A 13,194-nucleotide genomic window follows, 5' to 3' on the forward strand; every position below is an offset into this window, starting at 1 on the left:
ACCATCTGCGCTTTCTTCAATTGCGGCGAGCTATGTCTCGTTATTCGTACTTCAGCTACCGGATAAGACGGAGTGAACGGTCCGGATGTCAATGCGATGTTATATAACTCGGGAGTTCCCTCGACTACTATAGCGCGAACTCCTCCTCACTACATCTTCTGCTCACTCCTGCAGCCCAGCCGGATCATTCTCAGCCCGCATACGCTTGTGCCGCATGATCTGCATAGTTGTCCCTCTGCTTATGGACGATTACCATTCTGTAGCACGCTGCTGTCTGTGCACGTTGTTTTTTCTCGCTTATTGTGTGGACTGCCCGCCCGTGCGTCGGACATGACAGCTCAGAAGGGCCTCAGGTCAACCGGCCAAAGCCTCACGTTGTCGTTCGTACAATTGTTGCACTAGGAGGGGTACTATTAATTTTATTGGTATAAGCAAGCGAGGCGATTGACATGAGGGTAGATATACCAGCAACTGTGCTGGTTTTTACGCCAGACCGCCACCACCCATTCTGATCGTATCTCCTATAGCTCTGACCATTTCGCCCCAGAGATTGGTGACAAATCCGGTTGTAGCGGTTGCGCCGCCTTCTATCCTTCTCAGTCTCCTCCGTACTTGGTCCGCTGCTCCGCTGCCGCCAGTGATCATCCGACGTCGCCGCATACGAAGGAAAAATGACAGCAAGGGGAACAAGACAAAAACGAGAAACAGTGCAGCGATCTTGGTCCTGGAGGTATTTCCCAGCACGCTTTGAAGGTAGGTCCGCACGACAGCTAACGTAGTTGGTGGTCGAATGGCAGGAGGGGTGAGAGATGAGCGCGACGGTTGTGACATGGAACTGACAGCGTTCGAGTGGGACTGGCTGGCTGGCTTTGAGGTATCCGCACGGCCTCTTGACGCGTCTCGCCGTCCATTCACAAGCCTTTTATTGATGGTGTCAGGGATCACAGTCTTCGCAGTGGCAATAGACTCCGTTGACGAAGAGGACGCGGAAGGTGTGAGGTACGTGAGGCCATTGAGAGTACCGTTCCCGACCTTGCCTCTCCCCTTTCCCTTTTTCTGCTCGGGATGCGGTGTCCTCGGAGTGGCCGTATGTGTGGAAGTACTAGACTCCGATGATGTTGACGGAGCCGGTGAGAGTGCCCGGGACGAAGCTGCGGACGAGGAAGAAGACTCAGCACTTCTGGATGCTTGTGATGACGCTTCCACAAGGCTTCGTGTCTCCAAAGTGCGCTGTTGCGATTCGCGGACAGCTACAATCATATTCTATATATAAAACCATCAATGTCCAGCCGGCCGCGTAGAACGATAGACTCACGTTACGAGTCTCGCTGTCTAGCTCCGGTTCGCACGACAGGAAGTCTTCCGCATAACGCCACTCGTTCACGCGCGGCAGGACATGCACACAGTAGAGTTCGATTACTTTTGCATAACCCTTGTGCCCCTGCTCGCTGTCATCCGAGTCCCTTCGCGCTAGCCAGTCCTCGATCATACCTCTACTCATCTCACTGCATCCAAGCTTGACGCCTGCTGACCCGAGAGTATAGAGAATCTGGTACGGTAGATACGCTGGGTTCCCGGCCTGTGTTGTGGGTGTGAATAGCTGGACAGAGCGTGTGTAAAGTGAGTTCAAGAGAGATGGGGGGGACATGGTTTGGTTGGCACGAAAGACAGCTGGAAATGCATTGGCATCATCTGACGGGAACGGGGATGTATAAACGGTGATCTCTAGAGTTATGCGGAGGATGTCCCACTTCCGCCTAGATAATTCCAGGTCGTCCTCGACAGCCAATGTGGGAGGCCCAACGAGGGCGAAGGCGGAGGTCACCAACGAGTGCGTCAAGGCGAAATCTCGCTGGAGGAACGCTTTGGCGGCTCGGGGATAGAGCGAGCGTAGTGTCGCAGCAGTGGAACTCTCTGCTACGACCGGCTTTGATGCTTTCAACGACAGGATGGATGTTGTATCGTCGGAAAGTGCTTCAGAGGTTATGGTGGCCGTTGCAGTTGGCATTCTCTGGACGATGTCGAGAAAGAGAGGAAGCTGAGAGGAAGAGAAGAGGATGCGGTAAACTTTGGAACGACTCGAGTCGCAGTTCCGGAATGGTGGCCGAGTCAATCACGTGCATATTGAGACGCGGAATTGCGCCTCCCGTCGCGTGCTGTCTTTGCGAATTGTGGGTAGGAAGTTAAATGGAGAATACCAACAGCAGCAGGTGTAGGGACGAAATAAAATTGCAATAAGTTGCTGGGAGCCTAGAGATTGAATATTGAGCAACCATCGCCAGGTGGGATCCTAATCTAATCTACAAAGGAGAGGGCGCTTGCCAAAAGATTTTGCTTGGGAAACATTCTTTTCTCGCTTTCCCAGCATCCTGTAGGCTCCCGGATGACTAGCTTAATCTCCTGTGTATCATGGTATGTGGTGCATGATGTTAATAGCTTCCAAGACTCTGACTCTCACATAGGGTCAAAAGAGGTGTTTCTGCCCAGCATCCAGAAAAATATGTCCTAGATGACAAGGAGTTGGAGCGAGTTAGCGCACTTGCTCGCATGGAGCTCGAGGATGCTAAGAAGGAGCTTGAACGAGCTCACAAAGCTGCTGCAACAATGGGCAAGGGTGCTGAGGGGGAGGAAGCTGATGATGATGCCGGAGAAGATGATAACGCAAATGCCTGGGTAGAGTGAGTATTGATCGCCTTTTCTTGCGAAGGCCATACTGAGAAATGGAGGTTCAAGTGAAGATGAAGATGTCATGAACGAAGACATCGATATGGGCGATGGTTCAGTGCCAAAGACCGAGGCGGACGAGCTGAAGCAGTATGACCTCGAAAATTACGATGAGGACGGCGCCACACCAGGTACGTTATTCACCTACGCATGCATCTTGCGTCTAATGCTCGCATGAAGCTATGGGACCATTCAGCAGTGTCAAAGGCCTTACGTACTATCGCAACAATGATGAGGATCCGTATATCACGTTGAAGGAGGTATGTTCATAGTTCAAGGGATGTTGGAGATCATTGGAGACTTAGCTTCTATTCAGGATGACGAAGAGGAAGAGCGAAAGGAGCTTGAGATTCTGCACACCGACAACCTACTCGTGACTGCCAAGACTGAGGACGAGATTTCGCAGCTAGAAGTCTATGTCTATGACGAGTCCGAAGAAAATCTCTATGTACATCACGACTTCATGCTTCCCTCGTTCCCGCTGTGCCTCGAATGGCTTGACTTCCCCCCTGTCACGTCACCATCAGCACAAGTGACGGCCGATAGACCAGCGAAACAATTCGGCAACTACATCGCCGTGGGTACAATGGAACCCGAGATTGAAATCTGGTCACTGGATACTATCGAGGCCATGTACCCGGATATGGTGCTCGGTCGTCCAGACAAGACCGCTGCGCACGTCCCTGTACCTATCGGTACTGGCAAGAAGAAGCGTAGGAAGAATAAAGCTCGCGCCACTTCCTCCGCCTACCACGTCGATGCTGTTATGTCGTTGTCATGGAACAAGACCCACCGAAACCTCCTTGCTAGTGCCTCCGCAGATCAGACGGTCAAGTTGTGGGATCTCAGCCGAGATCCAACGATCAGTGACGAGGGCGAGGAAGGGCAGGGTGCTTTGCGGAGCTTCTCAACACACAAAGACAAGGTTCAGTGTGTCCAGTGGAACGACAAGGAGCCGACGGTGCTACTCACCGGTAGCTACGATCGCACGGTACGAGTGTTTGACTCCCGAGCACCCGATGCCGGCGTTGGTGCTATGCTTGGGGCCGATGTCGAGGCCTTGCGATGGGACCCATGGGAGTCGCATTCGTTCTACGTCAGTCTCACTCAGCTTTGAAGCTTGATTATTTCCCCTGACCCGTTCATAGGTCTCGCTAGAGAATGGCATTGTCTTGAACTTCGATGCACGGACACTGCCATTGAACCTTCGCCAACCGTCACCGGCACGGTTCACGCTGCAGGCGCACGATGGCGAGGTTTCCTCGCTCGATGTCAACCCGCACATTCGCGGCTGCATCGCCACCGGCGGTAAGGACAGGGTGGTCAAGATCTGGAATATCACGGAGGACGCAGACTTGAACAAGCGTCAAGTCAGCCTGGTTACTTCAAGAGATCTCGGTGTGGTATGTGCTGTGTCATTCTGCTCGATGATATATAAGCTCACAATCTCTACAGGGCAAGGTGTTCTCCGTCGTTTGGTCACCGGACGATCCTCTAACACTCGCAGCTGCGGGTTCCAAAGCGAAGCTGCAAGTGTGGGACGTTGCCGCGAATGCCGACGCACGCAAGGTGTTCGGCAGCAAACTCGCGGAAGCTGGTCGGACGGTCAAGGAAAAGGCCGCAGGTGGAGCTATTGGTGTTGAGAGCGACGACGAGGGGAGCAGTGGCGACGAGGCAGAGGAGTAGATTTTCCATCATACACTATGAGACATGGGCATGCGCGATTTCCCTGCTGCGCTTCAATATGTAAATTCTATCAAATCGCGGCACGATATGTATCCGAATGCAACGTGTAGTCGGTCTGGACGGTCCGAGGTCTTTATTACTTCCGGAAAGGTCGAATCGCTGTCCCTCGCGGCCATTGGTGCTGACATTGCATCTTGATCCTCTGATTGAGACTCTGTTGGGAAGCCCGCCCTGTGCGCCCTGGTGCGAAAGTGTCGATAAGTGGATGTTGAATAGGCGGCCACGGACATGGCGGAACTTGCAAGTGGCGGACGCCTCTGGAGACATTAAAGGCGGAAATTAATGGGTCACAGGGATGAATTCGGCGACAACAAGCTGCCATATCCGGAGCACGACGCACCGGGCGCGGTCAACATCAGTGAGATGAAGGGTAGAGAGCCTAAGAGAGGGCGGTAAAAGGTGTCTGAGGTCGAACTTCCAGGGTTTCGGGGTCCGCGCTTAGTACGTCGACATAGGGTGTGCTGGGCGTCCCTGCCGTTCGATAACAGCGACGAACCTGTGCCCTCCTCGTTGTGCTCCATCGTCCTCAGGCTATGGCTCAGTACCTCCCGCCGCACGGCGATCCCACTAACCTCGCTCAGCATGGCCTTCAGGCTGGCATCCCCATGGACCCCAATCAGCCCCCGCCCCCACCACCGCCGCAGCACTTCCAGGGCCAGCAACCCCCGCCACTCGTCAACGTTCCCCGAAAGCGAAAGAAGGTGGATCCAGAGAGCGGCGAGCCCGCGACACCGGCGGAGCCCAGACGACTGAGAAGGTCGCATGAAGCATGTGCGCGGTGCAGGAGCAAGAAAATTAAGGCAAGTCCCGTCGGGCGACACCGACGGCAAATTCCCGTTGCCTCGCCTATCTCACTCCGTCTAACTCATCTCGCGTCTCCCCTTGTCGTATATAGTGCGATTCAAAACATCCTCGCTGCACAGCATGCGCCTCTGCAGGAGTACAATGCCATCAGGAAGACCGACACCGCCAAACCCTCGTTGCCCGTGGGCATACCGAGCATATCGAGCACCAACTCATGCTATGTGTCCAACTCCTCAAGCGACACATTCCTGATTTTGACCTCAACAGCGTTGAAGACATAGCCGCCAGAGCAGGGATAGATATCCAATCCCTCGACCAAGAGAACCCTGGATATCCATTTGCGCAGAATGGCGCGCCTGGTCCGAACGGGAGGGGTTATCCTCTACGCTCTGAAGGCCCGCCACACAACGGAGAAGGGTCGCCACCGCGAGGATATGCCTACCCGCCGCCCCCTCACCTGTTGCCCCCTCCGCCTGGGTACCCGGGGATGCCCATGCCGGCCTACGCTCCCTATTCTCCTCATCACATGCCGCCCATGCAAGGTCCTCCAGGATTCAATCCCCATCCCCATATGCATCCTCCTGCTCATTTCGCCCCTCCTATGCAGCCCCCTCATCAACAGACTCAAACCATGCGTCCCCCATCGACTCAGGAGATGCGCGGCACGGGGCCTTTGCCTCACGATTTATCTACCAGCCATGTATGTACCCTCATCAATGGTGTCTCGCTCCGCATACTAACTCCCAGCGTGTAGGCTCTCGCTAGGAATTTCGGTGTTTCTGCTGCCATTGTCGAGGATCTCAAACTCGCACCACCAGCCGCCGACGCCGAAGATCTTGCAGTCGGAGACAGTGGCCTTGCGTCTCGTCGCGACCGTGACATTTCGCAACCTCTCCTACCTCGTGATGCTGCCAAGTGGATCTCTGTACCAAATCGTTCGCAAACTGCATCTTCACCCACGCTGCCGTCTAGCCCCGTCAGCTCTACTGTGAACTCTGAAGGGCAAGCGGTCTGGCTGCCCAAAGATCGTAGCATGGTCAACAAGATTTTGGACGTTTACTTCGCTCGGCTCAATTTCCACAGGCCGGTCTTCACTCGGGGCTCGTTTGAGAAGAGTTTGGACGCGCTATACAAGGGCACCGCTGCGCATGACCCTGGTTTTGTCTGCAGCGTCTACCTTGTCCTCGCGCTCGGGACCCTGAGCGAACTCAACCATCGGGTAAGCGGCGCCGAGAAGGACGGACAGCCGTTTGGCTCTGGTGCTGCGATGAAGAAACTCATGCCGCCCGACTGGCCCTGCCAAGAGGAATTTTTCGATCTTGCGTTGGCGGTAAAGCCTGATTTACGAGTCACCATCTCAAGTTTGCAGGCATTGATACTACTCCATTGGTATTTGTACACCGAGGTAAGCTCCTTCCACCTGCTGTAGGGAATCGAGCTGACGTTCGCGCGCAGCGACAAGGCCGGACTCTCTGGCGCCTTGTCGGCAGCTTGGTCCGGCTGGCGATTGAGCTTGGCCTGCATCACGACCCCCACGTCGCCCCGGCGGATGATAACCCTGAGGGTTTCGTTTTCACGGAGGAAGAGTGTCAGCTACGCATACGCCTCTGGGCAATTGTCTTGGTTCATGACCGGGGCACGTCCATCTTGCTCGGCCGCCCATTGGCAATAGCGCCCTCTGACTCAAACACTCCGAGACCCTCTCGGGGAAAGGGCAATGACATCTCCGAGCATTTCATACTATCTGCGCCAATTGCCGAGGTCCAAGCGGATATCATTAACTCTCTGTATGCGCCTACCAGACAGTCAGCAGACTCAATCATTCGTCACGCTACTCGAATCATCAAGAGCATGTACGAGTTCCGGCGGCAGCTTCCCGACTCGTACAAGTGGTATTTTAGCGGTACGGACGACTGGACTCTCGAGAAGCGGAAGCAACTCGTCCAAGACATCACTGAGGACCAAGGCTTGACTCTTCTGAAAATCGGGATCACGAGGATTCTGCTCCTCCGTGCCTTGTTCAGCTCCAAAGAGCTCCCCTTCCATAACCGCCTTAGCGCTTTGATTGATGGTATGTAGCGAGCGTTCTCGAGGCCGGCTTACTGCGCTAATTCTCTGGCTGCAGCTATCGTCACCTCCCATAACATTATCGTCGTCCACCATCAGCTCATCAAGTTCCCCGACATCGCCTTCTTCGTCTCGCCTACTCCACTCCACATTGCTGCCATGGTCATCCTTTACGGGCACATGTCTAAGTGTGAGCGCCTTCCACGGGAGGTAGCTCTAGAGGACGTCTGGATGGCCCTTGATATGCTTCCAAGCTTCCGCTGGCGCTGGGAGAGGAAGGATCTCAAGGGTGGGCATCCGCTTATCGCCAAGCTCGCCGAAGAAGTCCTCAAGGTCAACCTACATCAAGTCGCTCCTACTACACCTCCGATGCTTATTTCCGAAGCCGATTGGGATTCAGAGGGTGTCCTCTCTCCCAAGCAACCTAGTCAACACCCTGGGACACCGAACATGGGGCCAGCTCAGTATCCTCAGAGCCCATACGCAAAGCCGTCCCCCGCTGGACTGCCAACAGTCAAGAGCCCAGGCGGCAAGGGAGTACCAGCGCAGGGTTTATCTCCTAACGAGAAGCTGGCTGAGATCCCCCCTGGCCTCTTCTACCCCTTCTACCCAGAGTCACAGCCAGCGAACTCAGCGACTTCCGCGCTGTTGAACGCGACGCAGTCCATGTCATCTTTTGGGTTCCAGCCGTCTCAGGAGTCATTTGTGTTGGAAGAGAAGGATGCTTCTCTGCCTCCTGCGTCTCCTGGAATGCATGTATGGCCTACAACTGGAGTACGTTAGCCCAATGTAACGCCAATCAACTTGAATATCTGATGTCGTTTAGCAACAGGATCCTCGCGCTATGGCACCGTTCCAGATGCCCTGACTTTCTCCTCCGTTGTAATTTTGTTGAATTATCCGCCCTACGCTACTCCGTTGAATTATTGTTATCTCAGGTTATTGTCGATGCACTTCTTTTGCCCCATACCGGGCACGTGTACTTTTATCGTGTTGTTACGTGCTTAATCCGAGTATCCTTTCTCCAGAACACCTTTGCAATAAGTTGAGATACAGAGTACATATCCGACGGTGCAATACGCGACACTGTTCTACAGAAAAACAACCTAATGAATAACGTCTATTATGAGTGATAACATCACCCCTTATACCGTGCGTAGCAGATGACCACAGCCGAAACATGCGAACGGGAATCAGATACACGAGGCCCAGGCACGAGAGCTTACTCTAGGAATCGCTCGACACGGGCCAGGACCCTAGCGGACCCGCGTAGAATGGAACGCAGGCGGCGGTTCAGTATCACGCTCGCCTCCTCGTCACGTCGGTCCTCCTTTGCTTTTGTGATGGCCTGTTCGAGGGCGATGGGCAACGATATTGCGATTCGTGTCAGCTCAAGCGTAAGGCGGAACCGTCGACGCAGGTCAAGGTAGGACAGCTGCCGGAAGGCGTGCTGCACTTCGATCAGGCGGGACACTTCCGTGTGCAGGGCTAGAACACATGCCCGGCATGCTGTAGCACGATGAGGTCATCAGCAAGATATCTGGACGCTGGAAGCGCCGTAGCTGTGCACTCACTCAGCGCACGTTCGCGAATTGACTGTAAGGAATGCAGGATCATGTCAATGCCCTCGTCTCCGAGGCTCAGTGAGGGATTCAGATCGTTCATGGCTCCTGTGCATTGTAAACACTAGTCTGGTTGACTGTCCGGGAGAAGTGTCAACGTACTGAGCAATGTTCGCACTGTTTCCAAATCGCCTTCGAGGAAGTCATTGAAGACGCCTAGAACTACACTGCGAAACGTCTCTTCCGCCTGGGCATACGGCCTCGTCGAAAAGTCGTATGAACTCCGTGATTTATTTGCATCGTAACATCGCTTCGACGCTGGCGTGCTAAGTATGTTATACGCGACATTGACCTTCTGAAATGCTTCAGTTGCATCGGCGTTCCCGGGAAATTTACTGGCACGTTTACAGGTCAGGCGGGCCGAGCGGTCAAGATGCTGCATAGAAGTACTCACTCTGGGTGACAGGCCCTGCTGCGGGATAAATACGCTCGTCTCAACACGAGCCTGTCGAGCGCGGATTTGCGCGACACACCCAATATTTCATATAAATCGTTTTTGGAAAGGATCTCTTCTATGACTGGATGCTTGGGCTTTTGCGGGGGTACATCTTCTAGTGCTGAGACAAGTGACGGGGAAGAAGAGAACGCAGGGGAGTAGCTGAAGCCCGGGTTATTGATCTCAGAAGGCTCAGTTTGGTTCTGAGTCCAGTCAAGCATGTATAGCTTGGATGAAGAGTCCTCCTGAAAGAGCCAATCATCGTCGTCCGTGCTCTCGTCATTCACCGGGAAGTAAAAATACGACGAGGCTAGGTGCCACACTGTTTAACGTGCCTGCTTTAGATGATAGCACGAGCTCGTACCGGAATTGAGGATGGCAGACGAGAAAGAGGAGAACATGGTCGTCAAGACACGAGCCTCGGGTGAGCCTCATGTGATTGCGTCTCAATGCACTGTATTCTATCTCCTATGCAAACCTGATCTAGAATCTAGATCGCGATCTCAAGACAAAGTTGCGTCCAGCGCTTCCGCCAGCTTTCGTGCCTCCCGTTTCACCTCGCCTCGTTCGCCCATGACCGTTAATTTGACCGTCTCCTGCTCAAATAGCAGCTCTGTATTGGATGATTGCGTCAATTCGTATCTGCCGAAGGCCCAGTTCAGGATGCGGACACCCTCTTGCGTCCGCACGAAGCCCTTCACCCGCCAGACTGCTTCTTTCGAAAGCTTGCCGAGTGCGGTAGATAAAGCTCCTTCTGTGATTAGGGTCGAGTTTGGCGTTGAGGTTGCAATAAACTCCTCCTTACTGCACGAGCAGTGGGGGTCATTCTCCTCGCGGGCGTGACTGTGGGCCAAACTAGGTCCTGCATATACCGTCACGGCTTGCACTTCGTTATGATGACTGGCGTCGAGGGTAAGTTCGTCCTTCTTCAGGTATAGTTTCGAGTCAAGGCCAAATATCAATGCTGGGTCCACACCGTTCCGATCCTCGCATTTAATCTTCGGTGTTAGGTCGTTGAGGGTGTTAAGGTGGTCGACGAGGATATCAAGCTGGCGTTCAGAGACATGCTCCCATTTGTTCTGCAAAATACGTCAGACAAAATGTGTAAATGGTCGTAGCAGTACGTACAATGATGATCATGTCTGTATAGCTGGCTTGCATGCGTGCAGTAGGTGAAGTATCCTCATAGCCGGTAAAGTTTTCCGCATCTATGACAGTGAGGATGGCATCCAGCTTGAGGTCCGCCTCAGTCTCCCTCTCAAGCTCGCGGATCTGGAAAGCGAGAGTTGCTGGAAAAGCAGACCCCCTGGAATAATATGTTACGGAGCGGTTTAAGGACTAGAATGGAGCTGACGAACGAGCATTCGATGATGATCCTATCAGGACGGAAGTTTTCTGCGACGTTTGATAGATATAAGTGTGCCATCTCTCTGAAAATGAATGATATACGTTACCTCGAATTTCGAGCAGAGCGGTTTTCATTTGACCGACGAGCACGCAGCACCTGGGGAAAATGAGGGTCGAGGCCATGAGAGTCGGACAGGTACTCACATACATCCGTTGAGTATTTCACTTACAGCGGCGAGACTAGACTGTTTAGCCAGTTGGCTGTCGACTGCGCCATGAGTCAAGTGCATGAAGTGTCATTGTCGATCCTCTTCCTACCTTGGACGTCGCCAAATTCATTCTTTAGCAACACGACCTTGTAGTCTGCGGGCAGGCGAGAAAGTAGCGAGAGAATTATGCTCGTCTTTCCAGCACCCAGAAAACCTGTGAAGACGGTAATTGGGATGGATTTATGGGCTTCGTTAGCCATGTCGGTTGGGATACTAGTAGGCTTGGTGGCGTCGCCGTCAGCTCGGCGTGGGCGGCGGGGCGCTGCGGCAGACGTTACCTAATGCAGTGTACTTTCCCACAGTGGGGACGGCTCCTTTGTCGCACTCTGCTCGCTCACTCCATTCCCACTTCCGTGTCTACCCTTCGCCCGCTGCATCGCCATGCAGCCCATTCCTCAACCACTGCAAGAACAGCAGGAGCCGTATCACGATGCTAGCTCTGCCTACTCTCTGAACACTGTTCCCGACCGTCCTTCGCCCACTCAGCGGACTGCCCTCCTTCCGGCTTCCTCTTCCTCGTCGACCATCAGCTATGGCTCTACTCCTCCTTCGCAGCCTTCCTCAAGGCGACTCCTCATGACCGCGACGTTGAAAATGGCTGCTATCTTTGTGCTGAGTACCGCCTTCCTGGGCGCAACGCTGTGGCTGGCGCTGCCTACGCTTGACGAGTATGTCCGGGCCTTCGTCAATCGTTGCCAACGTCTAACCATCTGTGCCATACAACAGGGGGGACAGACCGCATCTTAAGATTCCCAAGTCTTTTGTAGAACTCCAGGCACTCAACGCCCTGCTCAAGAAGTATAGAGACATCTACCCCTACCGTATCGTGATTTGCTATGTGACAACATACCTCTTGTAAGTATCTTCATGGGTGCATGCATATCAAGTTGCTCATTTACATCTCAGCTTGCAAGCGTTCTCCCTTCCCGGTTCCATGTATCTTTCCATCCTCGGCGGCGCAGTATGGGGCGTCCCCCGCGCGCTTCCGCTAGCATGTACATGCGTCGCTTCTGGCGCCACGCTCTGCTACTTCATCAGCGCTGCGCTAGGGCCCGCCTTGCTCACCGTACCCAAGTTCAAGGCGCGTTTCGACGTCTGGGCGGACAAGATACGTGCGCAGAGGGACAACCTCATTTCGTTCCTTATCGTCCTCCGTATTGCCCCGTTCCCTCCCCATTGGGTCGTCAACGTCCTGTGTCCTCACCTGGATATCGGTGTCGTACCATTCTGGGTCAGTACATGGCTCGGCATTTTCGGCGTCACGGTGATACATACAACGATCGGAGGAAGCCTTGACGATATGACATCACCGGCCGACTTCCACCTCATCTCCTGGAAGAATTTCTTCTTGCTTTCCGCAGTTGTTGTCGGTGCCTTGATTCCCGTTGGCCTCCGATATTTTTTCAGCCGCCATCTCCAAACTGTCATCGATGTGGAAGCGACACCAGTGTTGGAAGGGGAGAGGTATCACGACGACGACGACGTTATTCTTGCACAGGGCCCACAGGTCGACCCTGTAAAGGGCAAGACTGCACAGCTAATAGTTCTCTCTGACGATGAGAGCGACAGCTATACGGGCGAAGAAAGTGACGAAGATGTCATTCTCGAGGCTGGGCCTGCCTTGATAGTCAAGAAGGACGATACAGGGGGATCACAGACTGCCGCATCGGTACCTCCCGTACGCGATTGGCGAGCAGAGGACCTCCTTTGATAGCAAACTTCCTCTGCATGCCGTTTCGCACTCCGTTTCACGGACCTGTCATTTCTTGCTGTACGCTCTTTCTTTTAGATTTCCAGATGTTTTCGGCCATAAAGGTTACGTGTTGTGTTACTAATGGTTCTGTACGATTACGATTACGATTGCATTGTGGCGAGTAGCACGCAGCTTCTGCAAGTATTATCCTGTATAATCATTCTTCGAACCAAGACGGGTGAGTTCTCGGTCGGAAAGGCCCGAGTATGGACAGTCTGGTCTGCGCTCCTGCACCCAACAGCGCGCTCGATGCAGCTGCACGCGGCAGCGGAACGCGCGCGACGCGGTGTCAAGTACACAGCCTCTGGATCAGGTGTATAGCCCAACTTGCTCCGCCATGCCAGTTGCAGCGTCGTCTGGTTGGCAAGAGCCCGCTGGCTCGTTGCTGTAGCCAACGGCGGAGAGTGAAGGCAACATGCCATGCGT

General features: G+C 53.8%; 6 protein-coding genes across 6 annotated transcripts; 3 read left to right on the plus strand and 3 right to left on the minus strand.

Moving 5' to 3' along the window:
- Positions 1-118: 118 nt before the first annotated feature.
- Positions 119-2,292, minus strand: PHACADRAFT_182256 (uncharacterized protein). The gene is made up of 2 exons (XM_007393098.1): positions 1,316-2,292; positions 119-1,263 (listed from the first exon to the last, which is right to left on the minus strand). Exons 1-2 carry the CDS (start codon positions 2,006-2,008, stop codon positions 484-486), a joined length of 1,473 nt encoding a protein of 490 aa, XP_007393160.1. The 5' UTR covers positions 2,009-2,292; the 3' UTR covers positions 119-483.
- Positions 2,293-2,380: 88 nt separating this feature from the next.
- Positions 2,381-4,487, plus strand: PHACADRAFT_251682 (uncharacterized protein; the record flags this gene model as incomplete). The annotated part of the gene is made up of 7 exons (XM_007393099.1): positions 2,381-2,412; positions 2,463-2,678; positions 2,734-2,855; positions 2,905-2,984; positions 3,041-3,820; positions 3,873-4,127; positions 4,180-4,487. The coding sequence occupies 7 exons, from the start codon at positions 2,384-2,386 to the stop codon at positions 4,408-4,410; spliced, it is 1,713 nt and encodes a 570-aa protein (XP_007393161.1). The 3' UTR covers positions 4,411-4,487.
- A 66-nt stretch (positions 4,488-4,553) lies between these two features.
- Positions 4,554-8,360, plus strand: PHACADRAFT_251684 (uncharacterized protein). The gene is made up of 6 exons (XM_007393100.1): positions 4,554-5,270; positions 5,366-5,974; positions 6,029-6,679; positions 6,730-7,345; positions 7,400-8,115; positions 8,168-8,360. Exons 2-6 carry the CDS (start codon positions 5,906-5,908, stop codon positions 8,207-8,209), a joined length of 2,094 nt encoding a protein of 697 aa, XP_007393162.1. The 5' UTR covers positions 4,554-5,270; positions 5,366-5,905; the 3' UTR covers positions 8,210-8,360.
- A 203-nt stretch (positions 8,361-8,563) lies between these two features.
- Positions 8,564-9,620, minus strand: PHACADRAFT_89464 (uncharacterized protein; the record flags this gene model as incomplete). Its single annotated transcript, XM_007393101.1, has 4 exons — positions 8,564-8,850; positions 8,916-9,011; positions 9,066-9,298; positions 9,358-9,620. 4 exons carry the CDS (start codon positions 9,618-9,620, stop codon positions 8,564-8,566), a joined length of 879 nt encoding a protein of 292 aa, XP_007393163.1.
- A 282-nt stretch (positions 9,621-9,902) lies between these two features.
- PHACADRAFT_90465 (uncharacterized protein) lies at positions 9,903-11,215 on the minus strand (the record flags this gene model as incomplete). Its single annotated transcript, XM_007393102.1, has 7 exons — positions 9,903-10,193; positions 10,272-10,478; positions 10,528-10,705; positions 10,758-10,794; positions 10,854-10,903; positions 10,951-11,014; positions 11,065-11,215. 7 exons carry the CDS (start codon positions 11,213-11,215, stop codon positions 9,903-9,905), a joined length of 978 nt encoding a protein of 325 aa, XP_007393164.1.
- A 162-nt stretch (positions 11,216-11,377) lies between these two features.
- Positions 11,378-12,939, plus strand: PHACADRAFT_251688 (uncharacterized protein). The gene is made up of 3 exons (XM_007393103.1): positions 11,378-11,683; positions 11,742-11,870; positions 11,922-12,939. Exons 1-3 carry the CDS (start codon positions 11,397-11,399, stop codon positions 12,724-12,726), a joined length of 1,221 nt encoding a protein of 406 aa, XP_007393165.1. The 5' UTR covers positions 11,378-11,396; the 3' UTR covers positions 12,727-12,939.
- The last annotated feature ends 255 nt before the right edge of the window (positions 12,940-13,194 follow it).

The sequence above is a fragment of the Phanerochaete carnosa genome (assembly GCF_000300595.1).
Source record: "Phanerochaete carnosa HHB-10118-sp unplaced genomic scaffold PHACAscaffold_3, whole genome shotgun sequence".
Lineage (NCBI taxonomy): Eukaryota > Fungi > Basidiomycota > Agaricomycetes > Polyporales > Phanerochaetaceae > Phanerochaete > Phanerochaete carnosa.